The sequence below is a fragment of the Chelonia mydas genome, chromosome 1 (assembly GCF_015237465.2).
Source record: "Chelonia mydas isolate rCheMyd1 chromosome 1, rCheMyd1.pri.v2, whole genome shotgun sequence".
Classification (NCBI taxonomy): domain Eukaryota; kingdom Metazoa; phylum Chordata; order Testudines; family Cheloniidae; genus Chelonia; species Chelonia mydas.
This window is the reverse complement of record NC_057849.1, coordinates 77,128,042-77,154,755: the sequence shown is the minus strand read 5'-3', so window position 1 is coordinate 77,154,755 and position 26,714 is coordinate 77,128,042. Positions and strand designations below refer to the sequence as shown.

The 26,714-nt window shown below is 40.3% G+C and overlaps 1 protein-coding gene across 5 annotated transcripts in view; it reads right to left on the bottom strand.

Moving 5' to 3' along the window:
• Nucleotides 1–26,714, bottom strand: part of PIBF1 (progesterone immunomodulatory binding factor 1) — a 165,296-nt gene that overhangs the window by 93,423 nt on the left and 45,159 nt on the right. For all 5 annotated transcript variants that reach the window (XM_043533820.1, XM_043533839.1, XM_037895180.2 and 2 more), the window contains exon 10: nucleotides 23,284–23,382. In XM_043533820.1, the coding sequence (XP_043389755.1) occupies nucleotides 23,284–23,382 (99 nt within the window). The remainder of the gene's footprint in view (nucleotides 1–23,283; nucleotides 23,383–26,714) is intronic.

The following is a 26,714-nucleotide window of genomic DNA, read 5'->3' as shown; positions in this document are numbered from 1 at the left end:
GGGAAACAGGGGGCAGTTGGATAGGGCAGAGGTTCTGGGGGGTGCAGTCAGGGGACAGGGAGCAGGGTGGGTTGGATGGGGGGTGGGGTCCCGGGGGGTGGTTAGGGGACAAGGAGCAGGGGGAGTTGGATGGGTCAGCGGTTCTGAGGGGGGCAGTAAGTGGGAGGGGGCAGATAGGGGGCAGGAGCCAGGCTGTTTGCGGAGACACAGCCTTCCCTACCCAGCCCTCCATACCGTTTCGCAACCCTGATGTGACCCTCAGGCCAAAAAGTTTGCCCACCCCATCTCTATTCGGCACTGGTGAGGCCACATATGGAGTACTGTGTCCAATTTTGGTCCCCCCACTACAGAAGGGATGTGGACAAATTGGAGAGAGTCCAGTGGAGGGCTACGACAATGATTAGCGGGCTGGGGCACATGATTTACGAGGAGAGGCTGAGGGAACTGGGGTTATTTAGTCTGCAGAAGAGAAGAGTGAGGGGGGATTTGATAGCAGCCTTCAACTACCTGAAGAGGAGTTCCAAAGAGGATGGAGCTAGGCTGTTCTCAGTGCTGGCAGATGACAGAACAAGAAGCAATGGTCTCAAGTTGCAGTGGAGGAGGTTTAGGTTGGATATTAGGAAACACTACTTCACTAGGAGGGTGGTGAAGCACTGGAAAAGGTTACCTAGGGAGGTGGTGGAATCTCCATCCTTCGAAGCTTTTAAGGCCCAGCTTGACAAAGCCTTGGCTGGGATGATTTAGTTGGTGTTGGTCCTGCTTAGAGCAGGGGATTGGACTAGATGACCTCCTGAGGTCTCTTCCAACCCTAATATTCTATGATTCTATAGCAGAGTGTATTAAAAATATAAGAGTCTCTGGATGAAATAAAGCCTTCCACCATCAATGCATGTTGGAATACTTCCAGCACTGGATCACTGTTAAACTTGGATCACCATCCATAGCATCAAGGATGCAGTGAAAGGTGCGACGAGTGTAATAAACCTTAAAAGTTGCGACAACACCTTCGTCAAGGGGCTGGAGAAGTGATGTGGTATTTGGAGGCAGAAAATACACCTCCGCTTTGGGCTATGCAGCCTGAAGGCTTGCAGGGTGGTCTGGAGTATTATCAAGGATCAGTAGGACTTAAATGCCAGGTTCCTTAATGCCAGGTAGCATTCCACTTCATGCACAAAACAGTTATGAAACCAGTCCATAATGAGCACTGAAGTGACCCACACATGCCAATTAGACCTTCAAAACACTGGTAGCTGATATTTATCTTTCCCCTTAAGTGTACAAGAATTCAGGGCTTGGTGAAGGAGCACTGGCTTTACCATAAAATCCCCCATTGCATTACCACAGATGAGATGAGTCAGTCAGTCTTTCACAGCCTTGAAACCCAGAGCAGATTTCTCATCTTTTGGAAGAATGGCTAATTTTGGAAACGGATGCCAAAGAGAACCTGTCTGATCTGTGTTAGGTTACAAACTGGAGCAAGTTACTTTCTCCTCAATGAGTTCGGCCAGCTTGTGTGGAAACCTTGAGCTGCTTCATGGTCTGCTGAAGCAACTTTACCAACTAATTTAACATTATGCAGCCCATATCTCCTTTTGAATTCTCAAACCATCCCCTGCTGACTATAAAAGTAGATTCCTTGGCTACACTGCTCTCCTCCAAAGTTGACGCAGCATCCTGTTTTAAGTGATTGTACAATCTCTTAGCTTTTTCTCAAATCACTGGCCCAACCATGGAACTTTTTTCTGTGTTTTCTCAATCCATATATTCAGCGCTTTCTCCATCTTTTGCATGGTAGTATCATGAGTATAGAATGACATTTTAGCACCTTTAGGTGCACTTGAAGCAACAATTGCTCTAATTTTGGCTCATTTCTCTTCACTGTACACACGGTCAACTCATTAAGGCCATAAGCCCTAGTCACAGATGATTAACCTTCATCCTTAGCGAGCCTATGCAACATTTCCATTTCTGTACTAAAGTCAACACTTTCTTCTGCTTCTTCACACATGATGTATCACTTTTTGATCCACTTTCTCTCAATTTTCTCTTTGAGCTCATGGTAAACACTTAAGGGCGATAAATAGCAGGTAAAGGCAGAGGATAATGTAATGTGTACGAGACAATATCCAATCACACTGAAAGCAGCGTGGTGGAGGAGGGGCAGGAAGCGACCAGCTGATTCTAGATGCACCTGTGCATCTTGGAGACCACGCTGCACCGTGTAAAAGTGAATCCATACCATGTACAAAAATAAAGGGTCACAATTAATTGACCATGCATAACTGAAACCGTGCAGAAAAAATACCATGTAAATCGAGGCACGACTGTAGATAACATTTACTGCTTCACCCTATCTACAAGGCTTGTTACCTTGTTACCTTCTTGTCAAAGAAGGATATTAGATTGGTTTGACATGATTTGTTCTTGAGAAATCCATGTTGACTGGTACTTATCACCTTATCTTCCAGATCAGTGGTTCTCAACCTATTTAACACCGTGGGCCACACGTGACATACAATGTGTTATGTGGGCTGTATCCAATACTACCTACATGGTCCTGAGGATATCACATTGGCCACAGCATTGTGCTGATTGGGCCACAGGTTGAGAACCACTGTTCTAGATGCTTACAAATTGATTACTGGCTACATTATGTTTCTGGGTACAGAAGTTAAGCTGACTGGTCTATAGTTCCCTGGATTGCCCTTATTTTTCTTATAGATAGGTACTATATTTACCCTTTCCCAGTCCTCTGGGATCTCTCCCATCCTCCAGGAGCTCTCAAAGATAATGGCTCAGAGATCTCTTCAGCTACTTCCTTAAGTATTTTAGGATGGATTTAGTCAGGCCCTTCTGACTTCACCCCTCTCCCCCCAGCGCCTTATTAATTGTATGCAAAGTTTAAAGCTGATATTGTGCTCAGTTAACCCCCAAAACCCAAAGAAAGTTAAACTTTAAAGGGTTTGAATTTTAACTCTCTGTAACTTTAAAAATAAAAAGATATTTCTTCTTCCGCCTTCAAACTTAAAAAGTCTGTAACTACTTACAGGTTGCACTAAAATATTCTACAAAATTATAAGGGGAGTGAAGGGGTAGCTTATAAAAGGACTGTGGTTGCATTCTTAACTACAGAGCTAATATCAGAGTGCCCCATATTCAGAGTAATATTTAATTACTTGTAACTCAAAAACAGCCTAATTTTATTCATAATAACAAAAACCCACAATTGGGTACAAGTTTGTAATTATTCCACTATTAGTAAGAACAAAATTTCTAGGTAAATCAAGCATATATGTGGGAATTAGAATCTTGGACCTTTAGCTCCAAAAACCATGACTATCACTTCGGCTCAGGGGAAACTTTTGTTATAGTGATGAAGTGTAGAGGGACCATATGTTCTCTCTAAACTACAACCAGACACCAGAGGGCAAACTACTCATTGTATTCATTATTACCAGAATAGTTAAACACAAGACTTGTTATTGTTGCTTAGCTACACCCGGTTTTCTTGAAACAAAGTCTTTGCTATATTTTTCAAAAAATATTTTACTATTTGGAAAGCCTGACGTGGTAGTAATTAGACATTCCAATACAGAGGTACACAGAACAATATTAGACATAAGTCAGATCCCAAATCAAAATAATTTCTTAGTGACCTGAGACACAAAAATTGTTTGACCAATTTTCTTCCAACTCTGAAAGAAAATTCCCACCTTCACAATAATCCTGACAAATTTCAGACTAACCCAATAATAATAGCAAGAGTTATAGCAGGGCTGAATACAGAGTTTATAATGGATACTGGTTGCAACAATAACTATGGCAAGACTAGGGCCAATACTGGTTTCTTCTTACCAGACCTAGTGCTGTTTAAAAAGGAGAAAGATGTTCCTTATGAGCCTCTCCTCCCCAGCCTTTGATGGCAGCACATTTCAACAGGCCTAACCCTCTAACTTATAACAGTGGCTTCTTTTTAAAAATTGTTAAAATTATCTTTTAAACTAAAGACAGTGTCAATATTTTCTGTGTTTTTTAAAAAGAATAAAGCTTTGTTACTCCTTAAGATTTTTTCAAAATATTATTTTTCTCCATCCACTATAATCTTTTTAACAAGTTATTAATAAAAATAAATGCCTTTCCTCAATTTCTTTCTGATGAATATTCCAGAATTCCCTCTATGTTTACACGGTTTGTGAGATCACTAACTCTGATAGAATAAATAGGACAGTCTACAGCTCAGACTATTTCATAGACAAAGATTCTATTATTTTCCTTTAAATTGTAATTATTTTCATTCCAACTTCAGATACCATTTTTAGGACAGTTATTTTTGTGAGTCACCTTTAACTTGTTTTAGGAACTACAAAAATGTCACTTTGTAAGTGTGATAATGTGCTCTGGGATATAGGCTTTTAAAATGTATATATATTATATTAAGAGCTATACAGGTAAAGACTCAATAATGCAAACCTTGTATGTGCACTGTACTGTACATTCCATTATTACTGTATACAGCACACTGGCATAGAAATATAGTACTTCATTTTAATGTTTTTAAACATTCATAGATTCTTCTTTTGAAAACATTTAATTTTCCCCCCCTTTTATTTAAAAGTTTCCATTTATAGTATATATCTTTCGTTCTTGCTAAAAAAGATGGTCGATCTCTTATGTCTGAGTAATCCTCTACATCACATGGAATGAATCTGAAGACTCTTGGTGCTCGTGTCAACATTAAAATAGGCCAAATATGCTGTTTTGGCACAGTATAGTCAAACCATTGCCACAAAGTTAGGATTATAATGCAGCCAACTCCCCTCTTCTCCACTCCTTAGTATACTATCACTTACACATGCTGAAAGATTTAAAGATACAAGCAAAGAAAAAATCCTCTCCAACTACATTTATTTTAAAAATCTGGGAATATAAGAAATAGAAGCATGTGAAAACAACAGGGGCAGAAACTCTGATCCACCTCAACTTTCATTAGGCTTTACAAATTTACTGAGCTGGAATATTCTTCTTGACAGCTTATATAATCATCATTAACACCTCAAATAACTTTACCTCCAGACTCGATAAAGGAATCTGAAATGCACTTTTTCTGCTTTGACCTAAGTTAACTTTTGTTTGAATGATTTCCTAAACCATTTCACCTCTCAGCTGTAGCAGCAACTGTCATTCTTGGCTTGGAAGCAGATTCTTGTATGAATGTGAGTAATCTTTTTTTGCTGGGGTAAAACCGCAGGGTATGTTCAACAACTGTACTATGGATCTATAGGAATCCAAAACATGCATTTAAAGTAATTCAATGCATCTCTCATATCATGATCAAATAAGGCATCCAATGTGATTAATAAACAAACAGTACTTTGCAGCACTTGGTTGTCTTGTTAAGGCACATAATAATGCCATATTAATTATGTGGAGATAAAAGAAGCTGTTATTTAAATCAAACAGATATAGCAGAAGGAATGCTGCAACTGGGGCTTTCATTTATTTTTATGGACAATATAACTTTTGTAAAATCTACTGTTATTGCACATATTTTGGTATAAATTTTATGCTTCAAATAATTAAAGGAAAAATAACCAACAGTTAACAATCCACCCCAAACACGCTTTCTATAAACTCATTTAAAGTTCCAGATACATAAGTTTCTAAGATTCCAATGGTTCCTACAATTCCTATTCCACTCTGCCTTTAGCTACTTTTATGCATGTTGCTTCAAACAAGTATGAGACTAGAAAATGTGTTCAAGACAATGTCAAAGAATAGAATGGTGTGCCGACAGCCATGTAAGCGTTTTGAAATCTCTTTGCCGAAGTCAATCAAGAAAGGCCTTGCATAAAAGTTCTCTCTTTGATATTTAGGCACATTTTTATCATATGGGAGCAACTAAATAGAAAATCAAGTGGCTATTTTTACTTTCAAATTTAAATAGGAAAATTACATATTTACTAGAATTTGGCTTTTTAAAAAAATCGTTGATAATAGTATCTTACTACAAACAGCACATCAAGTTTCAGAATCTAGAGATGGAAAAACTTGTTAGCCTGCCTAGTCATCCACTTTACTAATGCAAGATTGGTCCCTGCTGTACATTTACTAATGTTTTGTCCAGCCTAAATTGAAAGTGCCCAAGCAATTGGAATTCCACAGCTTCCCTTCTGAGACTATTCCACTCCTCTCAGGAGGATTTCCCTGATTTTCAGCTTACATTTTCCTTTTATTAATTCCATTTCATACAGATATTTATACCTTCTTTTATTATGCTAAGTAAATCATTGAATTATTTGCAGACATCAGCTCATCACAAAGCTAGTAATCTACATGTATGTGGCTAAATATATTCTCCTCAGTTTCACTCAACACCTGCCCCTCTTCCTCTCTTCTCCCCTGCTCTGTCCCCCTCATCCACCATTCCCTCCCTTTTCTTTCTATTTACCTTATATCCTCCTAATTAACCACACATCCATGCCCTCAAAATATTATGGAACTAACATGACTTTTGCTGCCATCACATTGTCCATTCTGTTTGTGTATTATATCCTCCCCCTCACCATGTGTCTGTCTTGTCTATTTAGATCAGTGACACTCAAGCTTTCCAGACTACTGTACCCCCTTCAGGAGTCTGATTTGTCTTGCGTACCCCCAAGTTTCACCTCACTTAAAATCTACTTGCTTAAAAAATCAGATTTAAAAATACGAAAAAGTGTCACAAGGCACTATTACTGAAAAATTGCTTACTTTCTGTTTTTTACCACATAATTATAAAATAAATCAATTGGAATATAACTATTGTACTTACATTGCAGTGTATAGTTTAGAGACCAGTATAAACAAGTCATTGTCTGGATGAAATTTTAGTTTGTACTGACTTTGCTCGTGCTTTTTACGAAGCCTGTTGTACAGCTAGGAAAATATCTAGATGAGTTGATGTAACCCCTGGAAGACCTCTACGTACCCTTGGTCGAGAACTACTGATTTAGATTGGAAATTCTTCAGGGCAGGGACCATCAACTACTTTGTTTGTACAGTGCTTAGGACAATTAGTTTCCATTTTTGAGTCGCCCTTAAACATTATTATTTAACATGTTTATTATAGTAAACAAAAGCACAGAGGAAATATTTTTTCCACTGGAGCAACTTTAAAAATAAAAGAGAAATACTATAAATAGCTCAATATGGATTGTCCGGGGAAAAAAATCAGTTTCCAAATGGAGTTTCTTGTATGGCTTAAGATGGGTAATCACCTGAACAAATCAAAAATATACTGGCGATTGAAGTCAGTTTTAAGCTGTTCACTCTTATCTTCATTCATATGTAAGACTATCTATAACCATATTTTTATTGCACAACTCCTCCTCAAAGTTTTATCCATTTTTCTTTGCTCAAAAAGAAAAAAAACTTTGAACAATCTAATGGCACAAAAGAGCTCTGCTCCCTTAACATAGTGACCATCAGAAAACTTTCCAAGCTGTGATATGACATGACATTAGAAAGCTAGAAGAAACAAACCTACTTGAACTACGAACAAACTGCAAACATATTCACCACAGTTTAGAATTTTTGTTTTGTGAAGGGTTCCTTTTGTTCTCCTCCTCTAAATCAGCAAAATTATTACTATTTGTTTGAAAGTGACATTTCAACAAAAATATTTCGGAATCTGCACAATGAAAAAGAAAATACAATACTTTGCTACCACTTTCTGGGTCACAGGGTGCACATCATGTGAGATATTTCTTGAGTAGGTTTTCCCACTTGAGGGACTGCAATTATGAAATATTTTATGAAAGGCATAAAGCTTTATATAGAGGCTTAGCAGGATTTTTTTTTAAAATAATTTCAACAGATAATTTTGTTTATAATTGAAAAATATGCTTAAAATAATCAAATTTAAATTTTCACAGTTCCACAAAATTGTGTTAAGTATTTTTTTATTTTTATCAATTTTAATGTTCACACTTAAATGAAGTTATGGGGGCAGACAATAATTATTTAAAGATAGCAGAAAGATATAAAAATTTATAAATCTTGAACTGCTGAAAACACAAACTGTCAACATCACCTTAAACTATATAAAGTAAATATCCTTAAATTAAACTAACTTATCAAACAGCATTTTACTTACTTTGCCTCGCTGTAAATTTCAGCCATTATAGATAGAAATATTTTTTCGTTGGTTTGTGTGTGTTCAATGAAATCAATGTTCAATGCCATTTACGGATAAAAATCAAATCCTTCTAAGCCTATTTACATATTAATAAACAATCAAATTTAGCTGTGAATCAGGTAGGATTACTTTACACTACAAAACTACAAAAGCAAGAAAATGAAAAGTTAAACCAACTAACACAACATACCATCTTCTTCTCTGCTAAAGGACACACATCTTACCACTACCACAAGAACTGTACAATCACAAACTACACACCAGAACTTTACCTCTGCCTGCCTATCTAAGCCAGGCTTCTAGCATTATGTTTTCCAGACTACCACCTGCGATATATATAAGACTGCCCCTCAACCTCTGCTTTTCAACACTCACTTCACCACACTACTCCCTCCCAACACTACTAGCAGTAAATATTTACTAGTGGTAATAGCTGGTGTGTTTGGAGAGAACCCAGGGATAAGAGATAATTATTTATTAGGTGTATTATGGTAGCACCTACACCTCTAATTAAAGACAGGGGCTCCATTGTACTAGGTACTGTACATATATAACAAAAAGTTGATCCCTGTGCTACACTTATGTTCGCATTCTATAAAACCAAACCAGCCAGCAGTACGTTTCTGTCCCAAATCCTCCCAGGGTACTTCAACCAAGACGTGGAACATGTTGAGACTTAAAGATTTAGATAAAAAGTTTTTTTTTAAAGGGAATAACTGCTGTAATATAATGAATGTCCCTAACAACAAAGGCAACAGGGACGGTTTGTGAACATAAAAAATTCTAAATATACCGAGCCTTTTCTTCCCATTCCTCATTTTAGACCATTCAAGCCATACCAACTATCTTATCTCATGTTCTTCTGTAATGTCCCTGCATACACCATGCTGGGTTCTCTCAACTCTCAGCAAATCTCATTGGAGTATAGTCCCGACTTATGAGAGTGGGAGGCATAATATAAGTGGTATCATATTAAAATATGGAGGAAGGTTTTTTAAAAAAATATGAGTATTGCTACACATAAAAATAAGGTGAAAGTCTGCAAAACTAAGCTCATATACTAAAACCAAAAACAATTACTTAATCACCATAGGCCACTTATATAAAACTTGTTGTGCATTTATCTCAGAGCACTTTACAAAAGTAAGCAAACAGTATTATCGCCCTATTTACAAGATGAGTAAATTGAAGCACACAGAGGTTGACTGTCGAAAAGACGTTTGCAAACACCTTTAACATTACTTCCAAAACCATTTCTAATCAGACCTGGTTTTCTGCATTCTGAAAGTCCTATTCACAGTCACTACAACACTGAGGCATAAAACAGTTTCTAAAACTGGGCGTAACATTCATTTACCTATGTGCGCCAAGTTTTAAACTGTTTTAGGAGCTAAAGTAAAACATGCTGAAAATGACTCATTGTGGTACCGGAATATATACTATAGGAAATAGGAGTTCATTTACAAGTGGGAGAAATGCACTCACACTTCATTGGTGGGAATTCACTGGACTTCCTTTCCAGTAAACGTCATTTTAAAATAAATATGGAAAATATGTTTCTTTTACCTGAAGTTTTTATAAGTTGATTTAGATAGTTGGCATTACTAAATAATTTTTATATTTATCTTTATAAGTCTATCTTTTAAAAAAGAAGTTTTACTAACCAATTTTGCTAAATATTACCATTTTATGAATAGAAAACCATTATGATTGGCATTTTTTTTAATGTGAGGGATAAACTTGAACTCTATCATACGGTTCACATAAACACAAGTATAACTGGTAGCCATCTGAGACTAAGGCTAAAATTTTCAAAAGCCTCTGAATGGCTTAGGAGCATGATTGTTTATAAAGCACAACAAAATGGGAATATAGATGTACATATTTTGGCAAGACAGCTTTTTGGTGCCTTCTATGACACTGGACCATGTTTAGTTTTCAGACTGCTAATTTAACCCTCAATATTTTTTGGACTTCCCTGCTTTCCTTAATTAGCCTTTCTGAGATCAATAGGAAATAATCAAATGCTTGAAGGAAAAGGCTCACATTCTTCACAATGTAGCTGCCCTAGTTCCAAGAAGCTAAAGCTTCAGAAGTTTATTCTACCAATATATGTTTAATGCTTGGAAAAATTCTATGCAATTAAAAAGTGCTTCCAGTATGGACTTTCTAATATTGTATCTATTGTATTTTCAATCATTGTATCTCTATTAGATACAACTAGAGCTGGGAGAAATCTTTGTGAAGAATAGTAAAATGTATTTTTGGGGCACCAAAACTATTCATGAATTTTAGTCGAATTTGGTGAACAGTTCCGTCTGGAAAAAACCTGAAAAAAAATTGTTGAAACAAAACAATTTCAGAAATGTTGTTCTGAACCAACATTCAAAACGTTTTGTTCAGCCTGAATAATACTCTTTGTTCTTTTGTCAAGAAAAACTGGGGGGAAAAAATACAGTTTCAGTTCAAAACTTTTTGTTTTTCAGTTTTTTTCTTTCAGTCACTGAACTGAAAAATGAATTATTCAATCAGCGCAAAATGAAAAAAAAAAAAAGGAAATTGTTGCAGGATTTTTGCAAAAGCTAGAAATTAGAACTTGAGATCACAAGTTTGGGGGCATGGAACATCATTATGAAGGGCAACAAAAATGTACATTTTCAATTAATTAGCCTTGCCAAAAGAGCATCCAACAAAGGATCCCTGATGGAGTGGAAATAGAGAACAAGGTGACAGGTTTTGCTACTGTATTTCAACTCTTACTGGGACAGGTCCTTCTCTAGGTGCAGCAGAGATGGGGGCTGATGGCAGCCCTCCGCCAAGTAGTATGGATTACAAAGGAAGGATGATCTGTGCAGGATAAGTGACTGATAGATCATTCCCAGTACTGTCACTTAATAAAGTTGCAGCACAGTTAAACCATATGTCTTGTCATTCTTCCTGTGGTATCCACGACAACAACAATCAAAATAAGCTTTTAAAAATATTAATTCTCTCCTGCGTACTATTCTGATAAATTTGTGAATCCCTAAGCACCTGAAAAAGAATAACAAGAAAAGACAGAAAAGGGTCTGCTTTGCCACAACTGGAATTTTTATTTACTATTTCCCTGGTTTAATTAAAATAAGTTTTTCAGAGATCAAACATAAGTTACAATAAACACAGCAACATTTTCAAAAGGATTAGTTAGTGCAGATCTGTTTCCCCTAAGGCAGCAGACACCTTCCAAGTTAACAAGCAGGACAGTAGCCAAGAAAAAAAATCCAGTTAACCTGAAATCCACATCTAAATGATTCAGACATAAAACTAGAATACATATGATACTTAGGGTTGCCAACTTTCTAATCGGACAAAACCGAACAACCTAGCCCCGCCCCTTCCCTGGGGCTCCAGCCTCTGCCCTGCCCCATCCACGAGGCCCTGCCCCCTGCTCATTATATTCCCCCTCCCTCGTTGGCTCACTCTCCCCCCCCACTCTCACTCACTTTCACTGGGTTTAGGCAGGGGTGCGGGGGGGGGGGGGGGTTGAAAGCTCTAGTTAGGGGTGCGGGCTCTTGAGTGGGGCCAGAAATGAGGGGTTCAGGGTTTGGGAGGGGGCTCCAGGCTGGGGCAGGGAGTTGGGGTGCAGGAGGGGTGAGGGCTCTGTAGGTGTTGGGGTGCAGGAGGGGGCTCCAGGCTAGGGGGTGGGGCCGAGGGATTCGAAGTGTGGGAGGGGGCTGTGGGTTGAGGCAGGGAGTTGGGGTGTGTGGAGGGGTACAGGCTCTGGGCTGGGAGTCCAGGCTCTGGGGTGGAGCCAGGGATGAGGGGTTTGGAGGTGGCCTCAGGGCTGGGGCACGGGCTTACCTCGGGCAGCTCTTGGCCAGCGGCGCAGCAGGGTTAAGGCAGGCTCCCTGCCTGTGCTAGCTGCACTGCACCCCAGAAGTGGCCAGTAGGTCTGTCTCCTAGGCAGAGGAGCCAATAGGCTCTGTGCACTGCTCTTGCCTGCAGGCACTGCCCCCCTGGCCAGCTTCCATTGGCCGTGGTTCCCAGCCAATGGCAGTGAGGAGCCAGTGCTTGGGGCGCGGGCAGTGCACAGAGCCCCATGCCCCCCCACCCCCCGCCTAGGACCCAGACCTGCTGGCTGCTTCTGGGGCACAGTGCAGTGCCAGTACAGGTAGGGACTAGCCTGCCTTAGACCCACAGCACCGCCGACCACATTTTTAACGTCCCAGTTGGCAGTGCTGACCAAAGCCACCAGGGTCCCTTTTCAACTGTGCGTCGTTCCGGGCTCCTGGCAACCCTAATAATACTTTAGTATCTTATTTTACAGTAGCAATTAAGAATTATTATATTTTGACAATGTGTCCAATATTTTGTTTTAACTTCAATATATTTTTACTGATATATAAGTATATAATTACTTTTGAGAATGTTCACTATATTATCTATCACCTAATTTATGTATTTTTTGAACATTACAGATTAATATGTTTGATTGCGGAATTGCTCAGGTAGTGTTCAGGTACCCCTGGTAAGAGGAAGTATGGCCCTGTAGTATTCTGTTAGAGTCCTGTGAGCATGCACATTTTTTGCCGTAGCAATCTACTCAGGCAAATTTGCAGATACCACTCTGAATTATTTTCTATATTATTAGATAAATAAAATTAGTAAGAATTTAATTCATTGTTATGCAATAAGTTTAGGCTTAATATTCAAACCTTTTGGAGGTTTTAAGGCTTGATTCATACATAGAGTGATATATTTATACCCCTTTATTCTTTTACTGTGTATTCTCCACTATTATCTTGTTAACAATTAGGGAAGGGAAACTTTGATAGTCATAGTTAAACTCAGCTACAATATCTATCTATATAGCATCAAAACTCCTCAGCAATTTATAGACATGTAGGAATATACGGTTGCTGGTTCAGCAGAATTTAGCATTTAAATAGTACTGAGAATGAGGGGTTTCTATAAATACTTCTGTAACGAACTACAGTGTTATTGCTTTTATTCATAGCCATCTTGCCATGTATGGTTTACGTATTTTGTTTTCACCCTTCCTACATTCTAAAGCTTAATAATGAGCAATTTCTTGCCTGAAATATTTCTGTTATAGCTTTTCTCAATATGCTCATTAATGGGTTAATACCCCATCTATGAATTCGGAGAGACATTAGACAGCAATTCCAGTGTCACTGCTGTAGGCTCCGCCCTTCAATTGAGACCATAAGAAAAGTTCTTCCAAAGTTGGACAAATAACCAATTATTAGCATTAAGACAATAGCTAGATATCATATATTGATTAACTTTAAGACAATTATATGTCTAAATCTCCTTTAGAGAAAAATTTCAATTTGTATTCTGATCATTTAGCCAGCTACCAGGGAGGACTGAATGAGGAGAGAACCTACGAACAGAATTATTAGCATTTGACCATTTTATAAATATTTATTTGATAAAAATTAATCACCAACACCATGAGAAAAAAAGAATAGCATTTGACTAAAAAACCCCAAGGTATTAGCTACACTCCTGATCATAATGTTTGCCAGGGGCTTTTCTTAACCACCATCCAGGTTCATCAGCATTCCACATACTTCTGAAGTTTTCAAACATATTCGATTATACAGATTATGATACCAATGGTAACTATGATGAATCTTTTGAGTAATAACAAATTTAACTTATTATAAAAAAACAGCTCTGTCCAAAACTGAACACCACAAGTATTCCCTTACTGAGAAAAAAGTAATATTCTTTTCTCTACTTCTGTGTTAGGTCTGGACTACACTAAAAAGTTATGTTAACCAGCTACGTCACTCAGGGGTGTGAAAAATAAGTGAGTGGCACAGTTAAGCGGACCTAGCCCCTGGCATATACAGTGGACCGGACTTTGGTGACAGCTTTTTTTTGTGGGAGTCAGTTGCTTCTACCATCAATGGAGAATGAAGGAAGTAAGGAAGGATATTCTGATGAGGCCAGAGCCCAGACATATTTTAAAGGTGAACTGCCAAAATTCTGTTAACTTAAGCAACATATTACTGGCATCAGTAACCAGCCTTCAGTAGAGTTATCTAAAACTTCACTTTTTCTCTTCTTTTTAGTTGCTGCATATTCCAGTTCTATTTAGACTGTTGTCTTTTGTTGTGATTCAATACCACCAAAGCATAAATAATAGGGCTGTCTAGCACGATTAAATAAATTAATCACACTGTTAAACAATAACAGAATAATATATAATTTTCTTTTGTTTTCTACATTTTCAAATATATTGATTTAAATTACAACACAGAAAACAAAGTGTACAGTGCTCACTTTATATTTTTATTACAAATATTTGCACTGAAAAAACAAAAGAAATTCTATTTTTCAATTCACCTAATACAAGTACTGTAGTGCAATCTCTTTATCACAAAATCTGAACTTCACAAATGTAGAATTATGTAAAAAAAAATAACTGCATTCAAAAACAAAACCATGTAAAACTTTAGAGCCTACAAGTCCACTCAGTCCTACTTCTTGTTCAGCCAGTCGCTCAGACAAAGAAGTTTGTTTACATTTGCGGGAGATAATGCTGTCCGCTTCTTGTTTACAGTGTCACCTGAAAGTCAGAGCAGGCGTTCGCATGGCACTGTTGTAGCCGGTGTCGCAAGATATTTACGTACCAGATGAGCTAAAGATTCATATGTTAACTTCATGCTTCAACCACCATTCCAGAGGACATGCATCCATGCTGATGACAGGTTCTTCTTGATAATGATCCAAAGAAGTGCAGATTGACACATGCTCATTTTCATCATCTGAGTGAGATGCCACCTTGTGATGGAATGGACTAGGCCCAAATGCCCCCTGCTGGAGGCCTCAGAGTTCTGCCACACCCATCACAGGGAGGGAGCAATGGAGAGGTCCTCCAAGCAGGCTACAGAGGCTGCAGGGGAAGTAGCCAATCAGGGCCATAAAAAAGGAGCTGCAGAGCAGTAGTTAGCTGCTGCTTGGAGCAGAAGAAGAAAGGACTGCAGGCCTGGCTGCCTGGAAGAGCAGCAGGGCCACGGACGGTTTGCTAGCAGGGACCGGGGGAGCACTGAGGCAACTCCTGGCTGGTTGCTAGGACTGAGCAGACACTGAACCTGGGTAGGGCTACAGGAAGATAGTATCTCCAGGGAGGAAGCCCTGGGGATACAATCCCATACCAGGGCTGAACTACTTAAACATCACAGCCAAGGGAGGGCTAGAGAAAGACACCACCACCACAGGGGTTCGAAGATAGTCCCTGGTGGACCATATACCTGGAAGGGGTTTGTGCTGGTTAACATGCAGACAGTTTGACTTGGCTAGAATGCTGTGTCACTGACAAACCCGCCTGAGAACCAGCAAAAGGGGTCACCAGAACTAAAGAACGCAGACACGCCCAGCCAGAAGGGGGCACTCATGAGAGGTGAGTGCCAACCCCGTTAAACACCTACAGAAGGTTGATTTTCTTTTTTGGTGGTTTGGGTTCTGTAGTTTCTGCAACGGAGTGTTACTCTTTTAAGACCTCTGAAAGCATGCTCCACACCTCATCCCTCCGATTTTTTTAAGAATCTGAAGAATCCGACTTCAGATTCTTAAACCTTGGTTCAAGTACCATAACTATCTTCAGAAATCTCACATTGGTACTCTCTTTGCGTTTTGTCAAATCTGCAGTGAGCGTTCTTAAACCGAACAACATATCTTGGGTCATCATCCGAGACTGCTATAACATGAAATATATGGCAGAATGCGAATAAAACAGAGCAGGACACATTTTACTCTCCCCCAAGGAGTTCAGTCACAAATTTAACTAACGCATTATTTTTATAACAAGCATTATGGGCATGGAAGCATGTCCTCTGGAATGGTGGCCGAAGCATGAAGGGGCATACAAATGATTAGCATATCTGGCATGTAAATATCTTGCGATGCAGGCTACAAAAGAGCCATGCGAATTCCTGTTCTCACTTTCAGGTGACATTGTAAATAAGAAGCGGGCAGCACTATATCCCATGAATGTAAACAAACTTGTTTCTCTTAGTGTGGCTGAACAAGAAGTAGGACTGAACTTGTAGACTGTAAAGTTTTTTCATTGTTTTGTTTTTCAGTTCAGTTATGTAACAACAAAAATCTATATTTGTAAATTGCACTTTCACGAGAAAGAAATTGTACTACAGTACTTGTATGAGGTGAATTGAAAAATACTATTTCTTTTGTTGATCAGATTTACAGTGCAAATATTTGTAATCAAAAATACTAAGATAAAGTGAGCACTGTACACTTTATCTTAGTATTTTTGTGTTGTAATTGAAATGAATATATTTAAAAAGTAGAAAAACATCCAAAAATATTTAATAAATTTCAATTGGTATTCTAATGTTTAACAGTGTGATTAAAACTGTGATTAATCGCGATGAATTTTTTTAATTGTGATTAATTTTTTTTGAGTTAATCACATTAGTTAATTGAGATTTATTGACAGCCCTAATAAATAATGCCATTGAAATCACAACAATCAGACCACCTCAGTGGACCAGGAAACCAGCATTCAAGAGGTCAAGAAACTGTGCTTTTTTTAAAAGAAGGCTGTTGCATGGTTTTGAAGTTTTTAAAAAAGAAAAAAAATTATATGCCCAAAATATAAGATAGCGTTTTGTTAAAACAAAAATTCTATACAGTAAAAAGAGAAAAAATGGCACTTATCTCATTCTTTACGTGATGAATATATTTTCCAGCAGGGTTCCACATTTTATATGAATTCACTTACAGCATAGTGCATGCTGGAATGTTATATTGCAGTGAGGGCTAGGAGTCCCACAGGGGACAAAATACACAGGACTGAATAATAAAGAGTGTTTACAGGTTTGGGCAATGTGCTAAATGCCCTAATAGCAGTATCTTGGTTATTAGGTGTGAAGCACATATTGCTTAAGTTAACAAAATCTTAACAATTCCTATTTACAGCTCACCTTTGAAACCTAGTTCAAGCAAAATGTCACTTAAACGTTCATTCCAAGTAGACAGCGAGGTGGCACGATTGGTTAATGCACTAGCCTTTCAGTTCCTAAACACCTGGGTTTAAACATGTATTAAGTCATATATGAAATGAATGTAGTAGCCTCATTCAAATCCTTATTTGGATATTATCTACAGCTCAAAATCAGCAATATAATTAGCATGACTACTAGTCGTCATTTAGGAGAACTAAGCATTTAAATAACCAAGGTGCTGCAGGGCAGGACACTGGAGCTATTGTGAAGCAGTACAGAGAATTATTCACAACTCCTCCCCATACTAAAATATATTAATAAATTGGCATGGGGAAGTATTACAGCCATTCTACACCACCATTTGGGACATATGGAAGTGAGAAAACTGGTGGAGGCAGCAGGAAAGGAACAAATGGGCTACCCCAAAGGTAAGTATAATATTCAATTACTATTATGCTCCATACAAATTATAGCTAAATTGTTAGTTGAAAACATTATAAAAATACTTCCTATTCTGAACTAATGAATCACAGCACTGGTCTACAGAGTACTCCTGAGTGAATTATGTGCAAAAAAATTTAAATTATGCACCAAAAAATTTCAAATTATGCGCACAGTATTTTAAAATTCTGCAAATTTTATTTGTCAATAAACAAATGTGGCTCCAGCATGGCAGTGGGGAGCTGGCTGCATTGAGATGGGAGGTCACCCTGAAGACCCCATCTCCCCCAGTACAGGGACTCGGCAGTGAGGCTGCACCTGACCCTGACACAGTGCAAGGGCTGGACCTGCCCCAGAAACACCTTGGTGACCTGGCCCTCTGCACCAGATGTGGGAGGGCAGGCTCCGCCCAGCAGGATCCAAGTGTGGAGGTGCTTACTGTGGGGGGATCCAGGTGTGGGGCAAGAGGTTTCTGTGTGGGACAATCTGGGTGCAGGTGGCTCAGTGGGAGATCTGGATGCACAAGGACTTATTGGGGGGTTCCAGGTGCAGCGGCAATGGGACTCTGCAGGCAATCCAGGTGAAGGTGGTTGGGATTCAGCAGGTGGGGGTCTAGGTGTGGGGAGACAGGGATCGGCAGGGGGGTCTGGATGTCGGGGACTGGGTGCCATGGGAGTGTGGCTTGATGGGGTGGGAGTCCAGCTGCAGCTGGCTGGGGATCAGTAGGATGGGGGTCCAGGTGTGTGGGGTTAGTTGGAGGAGTGCAGGTGTAGGGCTATGAGGGTGAGAGTTCAAAGGGCCTGCTTAACAGGGGATTCCCAGCTGCTGCCGAGGGGGCGCCAAATGCCGGGCTCGCGATTCCCCTATCCCCTTTTCTTCTCTACCCCTGCCCCTCACTCCCACATTCCCCCCACCCCGCCCTATTCCGCCCCCTTCCTTCCCCACTGCCTCTTCCCCCCACCCCTCTCCCTCCCGTCCCTCATTTCCCCACCCCTCGTTACCCAGCCCCACTGCAGGAACTCACTATTCCACAGAAAACAGGAAGGCTCCCGCACACAGAAGGGGAGCACAACTGTCACTAGGACCCAGGAGGCGACGTTCAGCTGCAGAGTCAGCGGAGCCGAAACAGCTGGGCAGCTCTACGCTTGAAGAAATGAGGGGAGGCAGAGGCACGTAACCCTGTGTCCCCCCATCCGCCGATGTCTCACCTCTGTTTGAAGGGGAGCAATCCCCGCAAAAAACTGCACCCATGGTCGTGTCCTCTCTTCCCATACACACCCTGGCGCGGCTTCCCTGCCATTTTCAGCAGGGAAGCACAGGAATTCTGCGGGAGATAAGGGAGTGGTATTTTCTGCAGGCGCACAGTCACACAGAATCCCGCAGGAGTAATAGAGAATCAGAGAGCTCAGAGTCTGATGAAAGAGGTTCTTCACATCATATGAAGCTATCCCGCCAGTGTGAGTTGCACAACTTCACCACAAGAGGAGCACTTGTTTTGGCCACTAGTTATTTTAAATACTGCCCCCTTAGGTGACAGGCCTAACAGATAAAAAACTATGACATTCTTGAAACAACAGTGAGAAAAATATTCACACGATCTACTCTTTGAGAGACAAGGCAAGACAAGGGAAGATGAGAACGTTGCTCACCTCATGCAGTAACAGAGGTTCTTCAAGATGTGTCCCCCTGTGGGGGCTTTACTTTAGGTATCAGTGAGCCCCCGTGTCCATAGCGGGAGATTTAAGATAGTAGTTGCCCGGTCGCACATGCACGGTCCCCATCTCACGCTGCTTCAGGTGGTTAACTGGTGCTGTGCGACCAACCCCCGTTACTTTACTCTGCGGTAGAAAAGTAATAAAATTCCGAAGCAGAGGGGAGAAGGGAGGGTCGTGGAGCACCCACAGGGACACACATCTCGAAGAACCTCCTTTACTGCAAAAGGTGAGTAACGTTCTCTTCTTCTTCGAGCGATGTCCCTGTGGGTGCTCCACTTCAGAGCAGTGCCCTCCAGTGAAATGAGGGAGTTTCGGAGTTGAAGACGTAGCAGATGAAAGTACGGTATGTCCAAACAGAATACTGGAAGATGCATGTTGTTGCAAAGTGTAATGCTGGGCATATGTGTGTGGAGAAGCCCAGGTTGCGGCCCTACAGATTTCCGTGATGGGAACATTATTAAGAAATGGTATGGATGCTGATAGGCCTATGGTAGAATGCGTGCAGATCCCTGAAGGCCCTACAGTGTAGGGGGTTCTCGTTCATGCTGGAGGTAACACAGTTTTATGCAGTCTGATATCCATTAGAAACACATTCTTTGGAAATGGCATTACCTTTTGATCGTTCGGTGATTGAAACAAACAGTTTTGGAGACTTGCGAAAATATTTTGTTCAATTAACGTAGAAGGCTATAGCCCTGCGGACATCTAGGGGATGTAATCTAGACTGTTTGTCCGCATGCGGTTTAGGAAAAAATGTCAGCAAATGTATTGATTGAGATGAAAGGATGAGACAACTTTAGGTAGGAACTTGTGCTGTGGTCTGAGGGATACTTTATCTTTGAAAAAGACTGTCTAAGGTGGGTTCTGTATAAGTTCTCCATCCTTCTGGCAGATGTAATGGCCACTAGGAATGCAACCTTAATGGAAAGATGGAACAAGGAGCTTGTAGCCCTGGGCCCAAAGGGAGGGCCGATGAGGGCATGGAGGATTAAGCTGAGGTCCCATGGTGGGGTGGGATTCTGAAATTCTGCAGAGGCCCTTAAGAAAACGTTTAGGGAGTGGATGTGTAAAGGTACAGAATCCATCTACTTTATGACGGAATGCCAAGATCGCTGATAGATGCACACATATGTAACTCATGGAGATGCCTCCACTTATGTATGTATGTGAGTCGGGTAGTTGTCCTATGACTGTTTAACAAGATGTTTTGTACATCTGTGGAATATGTCATTTCACAGTCTGAGAACCATGCAGTAACCAAGCTTTGAGATGGAGTCATTGGGGATCCAGATGGATGACACAACCTGCAGCTGAGGTAGAAGTGACAGTGTGTGTGGTGCGTAGACCACTATGTGCAGAAGGTAACGGTACCATGTTTGTTGTGACCATTCGGGGGCTTTTAGGATCACTCTGGATCTGTCTCGTTTCATCTTATGAAGCACGTGGGCTAGGAAAGGAGATGGGAGAGAAGGCATTTAAGTAGGGGAGCGTTCAACTTGATGAGGAAGGTGTCACCCAGAGACTGTGGACCGAGTCCCGCTCTGGACCAGAACTGGGGGTATTTGGTGTTTTGTGGAGTTGTAAAAAGATCCATCATTGGAAACCCCCACATCCAGAAAATGTCTAGTATTACTGGTGTGTTCAGCTCCTACTCATGGTCCTGATAAAACTTCCTGCTTAGGGTATCTGCCATAGTATTCAAAAATCCACTCTAACACCAGTTCAACACCTGGAATTTATTGGAGTGGACCTCAGCTCCCTCGAGGCAACAGCCTCCCTACCGACAAAACAATTTCTGATTCTAACCAATTTGATCTCCACAGCACAAAATAGCCTGCAAGTGTCTGCCAGAACTTGCGTACAAATTTTAGGCCACATGGCCACCATGACCTTCGTTGTCTGACACGCAAGATTACATATGCAGTGCCTCCAAGCCTGGCTCCAAACAAATTATGTCCCACACAAGCACAGTATAAACAAGAGCCTCACCATGTCAAAGACAGTCAAAGATTCTCTTTTGTGGTGGACCAACCTGGACAATGTCCACTGGTGGGGTGCCCTTCCTAGAAAACCCACTGTTGATCACCATCACTACGGATGCATCCCTTCTAGGGTGGGGAGCACATCTGCAACCACTCTCTGTATAGGCCGATGCTCCGTGACTTCTGGTGGATTGTCTTGATCAGAGAATTCCTCCTCCTCCTCCTGAGCCCCCTGTTCAGAGGTGCCAGGTGGGATCAATAAAGGTGCTTGAAGTGTGTCAGCTGTGGGAAGGCTGACAGGTATGCCCGGTTGTCGTTGTTGGTATGTAGCCCATAGGTTCCAAAAAGGCCATTGTGGTTGGAAGGGCATAGTGGGCATCCAGTTTTCGGTTTCTTGGTACCGATGGTACCAAAGGGACCCTCTGTTTCAGCTGCTGACATGGCCGGTGCGGTCAGTACCAGGAGTGTTTGCGGAGTGTGAATGGAGAGCCTTTGTAGGCCAACTCCAAAGTTGGGAACATGGTGTCCCGCTTTTTTGCCGCCTTCTTGGCGGGTTGATCAGGAGCCCGTGCCATGGAGGAAGGGTCCTTATCAGAGGCTGCCAATGGCAATTTCTGGCCTGGTAAGGTGCGTACCTAATGTTAGATGCCAGGTGGAGAGATCTCTCCATGAGGAGTAGTTTCAGTTGGAGATCTCTTGCCTTTCTGGTGCAAGCTTTCAGATTGTGACAGTGCGAACACGTCTGCAGTACATGTGTCTCGCCGAGACACCGGGCACACAGAGTGTCCGTCAGAAAGAGGTACAGAAAACCTGCAGATAGTGCAGTGTTTGAACCCTGGAAAACCAGTCATGCCCCTCAAGGAGCGTACTCTCCCTGTAAAAAAACAAAGGGCAGGGGAAGTACAATAACCACCTAGAAATGGAAACCTACATGCCCTCTGAGGAAAAATTTAAGTAACTTTTTTTGGGGGGGGAAGAAGCAAAAGATGGGGATCAAATAGGAAGGCTAACTATTCTAACTGAAAACTAAAAACTAAGGGAAAGCTTAGTTCTTGCTAAGCTGCGAGGCGCTGCTAAGTGCTCTGACTCGAGCCAAAAGCAGTAGAGAAGCAGCTGAGGGGGGGATGCTTGCACAGCACCTGTTAACCGCCTGAAGCGGTGTGAAACGGGGACCGTGCATGTGTGACCCAACTGGGCACTGATTCCTTAAATCTCCGGTTATGGGCGCAGGGGTGCACCGACACCTAAAGTGGAGCACCCACAGGGACATCACTTGAAGAACAGAAGAATCTTGAGACAATCTGGATTGCTGCTCAGACATTCTGGAATTCCACTGGTTGCTCATGGGTGAAAACACATTTTGTTAAAAACTAATCTTGTCCACTTAGAGAAATGATGAAAACACAGAACAGAAATGACAGGAACCTCTTCGGTCAGTGAGTCCAACTCCCTGCTATCACAGGAAATCATGTCATATAATCATGTTCATAAATTTATCAAGATCCACTTTAAAACTGGTAAGTAGTTTGCTTCCACTATTCCTATTGAAAGTTTCTGAGACTCAGTCCTCTGATAGTTAGAAACATCATTCTAATTTCCAGCCTAAAATTTATTCATGGGCAATGTATACCCTTTGTTCTTATCGTCAACATTATCCTTTAGCTTAAATAGCTTTTCTCCTTCCCTGTTGTTTTACTACCCTGCGGTATTTATAGAGAGTAATCATATCCCCTCTCAGGCCTTCATTTAGCTAGGCAACACAAGCCAAGTTCTTTTAGTGTCTTGTAAAATAGGCTCTCCATTCCTCTGCCCATCTTAGTAGTCCTTCTCTGCACTTCATCCAGTTTTAATTCATCTTTCTTGAACATGGCTGACAAGAATTGTATGCAGTATTCCCTTTAAGTCCAGAAAAAATTATCAAATTTAATGACATAAATATACTAGTATCTCTTTAGTTCAATTTGTGTATATGCATTTTAAAATATACTTACTGTTCTAAGAGATGCTCATATTTTCCTAAAGCATCTTTTTCAGCCACAACTGCTCTTTCTTTTTCAGCCACAGCATTATCTCTTGCTTCTCTCAAATTTCTGAAGTAAAAAATAAAATTATTCTGTCAGCAATCTGGTATATATGAACAAGAATTTTCATAAACAAACAATATTAATTTATATCTAAGTCTCTTTTTTAGTCATTTTGGACTGGCTTACAAGAGCTGTATGGGAGTGCTAACTTATTTTGTGAATAGCTTCTCATACTTAATAGTTGACTATTTGTCTTTTTACCCAAAAGTCTTAATTTACAATAATTTTCCCATCCCCAATTTCATATACATTTTTACCAATTGTGACTTACTGGTCTCAAATAGTCTACATCATTGCCACTGATTATATATCCCCGTTTCTCAAAATGCATTTACTACCTCTTTGAAAAACAAAGATGTATGAGACTCTTTTCTGCAATTATATTATTCCATATAATCTTTTTTGCTTTTATGCTGGTCAATTAAAAATAACCCTTTCAGCTGCTTTAGAAATTTAACAAAATTAGTTTTCTGAGTTACAAATTTTGAGAATTAAGACAACCCAGCATAGCTCACTTTGGGGCCAACAGAACACAAAATTTGTCTGACATGCTCCAAGATTTGTATAGGAAACAGACAGATTTGATTTAAGAAAATCCAGCCCTAAAAACTGAATTGAACACAGCAGATCTCCACTTTTAAGACCTAGCAATATTACTTTGTACATAATGTCAATGTTCTTTATATAATTCACATTTAGAGCCTAATCCTATAAAATGATGATTATCTGAATTTCCACAGCAGGATTAGATCTTCATTCATGTATAGAAATGACACACAAAAATGTTAAAGAATGTTAAGATTGCAAAGTCAAGAATTCAAAGTTTGGAAAAGGATTAAGGGTGCCTGACCCTATGAGGTTGACATAGGATAGACATCATCCCAATTTTATACCTAGGGAACAGAGAGATTAAGGTAAAAAGTCTACATTAATTTTGGGGGCCCAATTTGAGTAGCCTAGGAACTGATTTTCAGAGCACTTAGCATTATATAGTACTTTGTGTGTTCAAAAACAACTCCCCACTGACTTCAGTTGCTACTATAAGTGTTCCGGCAATCAGAAGCAGGTATCTCAGATTGCATACTCATAAAATAAGGAACACAATTAGTGCCCATTGGTGAAAAGTTTGGTTTATGTGACTTGACTAGCATCCCCACCCTACCCTGGACTCCTCTCCCCACTCTCAGACTCCTTGCCCAGCCAGTTCCATCCATCCCTGGGCTCTTTATTCAATCTGTCACAGAGTCTGTTTCTGTCCCTGCAGTAGTTTAGAATAGGCTCAGGAATGCACTGAGCCTTACTTGTCCACCAGCCAGGAATCATCCTTCTTTTCCTCTTCCCATTCCAAGTTACCACTTTTGAACTCCCTTAGACCCCTTACACTTCTGTTCCAAAAGATAAGAGACCAAAATGGAAGAATGAGAACAAGGAGATAGTATCGTATAAGGTTAAGGCAGAACAAAAGATCCCCAAAGGATAGAATAAACCTCAGATGAGGAGCTCAAACACCAATCCTATGTCTAGAAAAAAGACATTGTTCATGTCCAAATTCCTTAGAACCAGAAGGACAGAATGACACACAAAGACTTTAGTGGCCCTCAGGCTTCTCTGAAGATGAAGTGGGGACAATTCTATGAACCCTTGGTTCTGAAGGCTCACTAACTGAAACAGAAGATGTGACACTGAAGCCCGAGACACTATAAACAGGGAAAGGTTTACAGCTGAGAAAGAAAGACAGAAAGAACCTAAGTAGTATTTGAAACAGCAATGACACCATAGGCTCTCCTACACATTGAGATAAGCATATAGATTTGAATGGGCTGCCAGCTCTGGTAAACCTTAGGACCAATGAGCTCACTGTCACCAGCTTCCTTCTACACAGAGGATCTGTTCAGCACCAACACAGTTCCTGAGCTGTGCTTCCTGGATCTTTGAAGCCAAGTGGATCTTTGAAACCAAGTGGAGTTGGAACTTCAACCCTTTTTAGCATAACATGCAAAAAAAGATGTGAAAAAAGATCTTCCTACCATGGGATTTTGATGTTGGGGCAGTAAAAGAGTCCCTCAGTACTAATCTTGATGGATCTTCTGCTTTGGACTAGGCCAGAAGTTGCTTAAGTGCTCCTCCCACACATGGAGTTTTAAGAAACCCTCCCCCTCTCTCAGAGTCCCAAGGATCAAACTAATGTAGACTTACTATCAGCCCAGACTGTGCCCCCCATACCTAAACACCTGAGGCATAGCACATGGTCATCAGCATCTGACAATGTAGTGTCAAGATTCATACATCTTAAAGTTGGTATTACTGGCATCAGCCATGGTACTGATCAGGGTGGATAAAAATCAATGATTTAAAAAAAATAAAATAAAAAAATTGGATTTTTTTTTAATTTAAACCAGATTTTTTTTGATAAAATGCTTTCTGAAAGAAAAAAATCTACCTAAAGATAGTTTTAATTAATATATATTATAGCTCAAAGATATCTCATCATGGAATAGGGATTATACATTCTAATTCTATAGTATGAGACAATATATTCATGTAATGTTTAAGAAAAGATTTATAAATGAGTTCCAATAGTTCATGGATTAGGGACCCAATCTTATGGGGTTCCAGAGGCTTCTGTATAGCTTATTTAGATTAATCTTTCTATCTACCCAATGGGACTCAGTGCTCAGTCTAGAAGATACCATTAGAGATGCTTAGTTTTGCAGTTCTCCAACTGTGGATTTGTGTCTCCAGAGATAACATGCTTGTTAACAGCAAAAATGTTTTAAAATAAAATAAATATATAGAGGTGAGAAATAACGGACCTCTACCCTATTGTCCCTCTGCAAATTTGCGTACACCAGGGGTAGGCAACCTATGGCATGCGTGCCAAAGGCGGCACGCAAGCTGATTTTCAGTGGCACTCACACTGCCCAGGTCCTGGCCGCCGGTCCACGGGGCTCTGTATTTTAATTTAATTTTAAATGAAGCTTCTTAAACATTTTTAAAACCTTATTTACTTTACATACAATAATAGTTTAGTTATATATTAAAGACTTATAGAAAGAGACCTTCTAAAAACGTAAAAAATGTATTACTGGCACGCGGAACCTTAAATTAGAGTGAATAAATGAAGACTCGGCACACCACTTCTGAAAGGCTGCCGACCCCTGGTGTACACAGAGTCAATCCCTTTCTTCTCTCTAAAAGTATCAAAAAGATTGTTGGGGGTGGAATAGAGCTAGATAAGGAGAAGAAGTCTGGAGATAAATGTGAGAAGGGAGGGACAGGCAGTAGAAACAAAAGTGAAACGGTTTGAGCAGCATATTCCAGAAGTCTTGAGGTCTTTC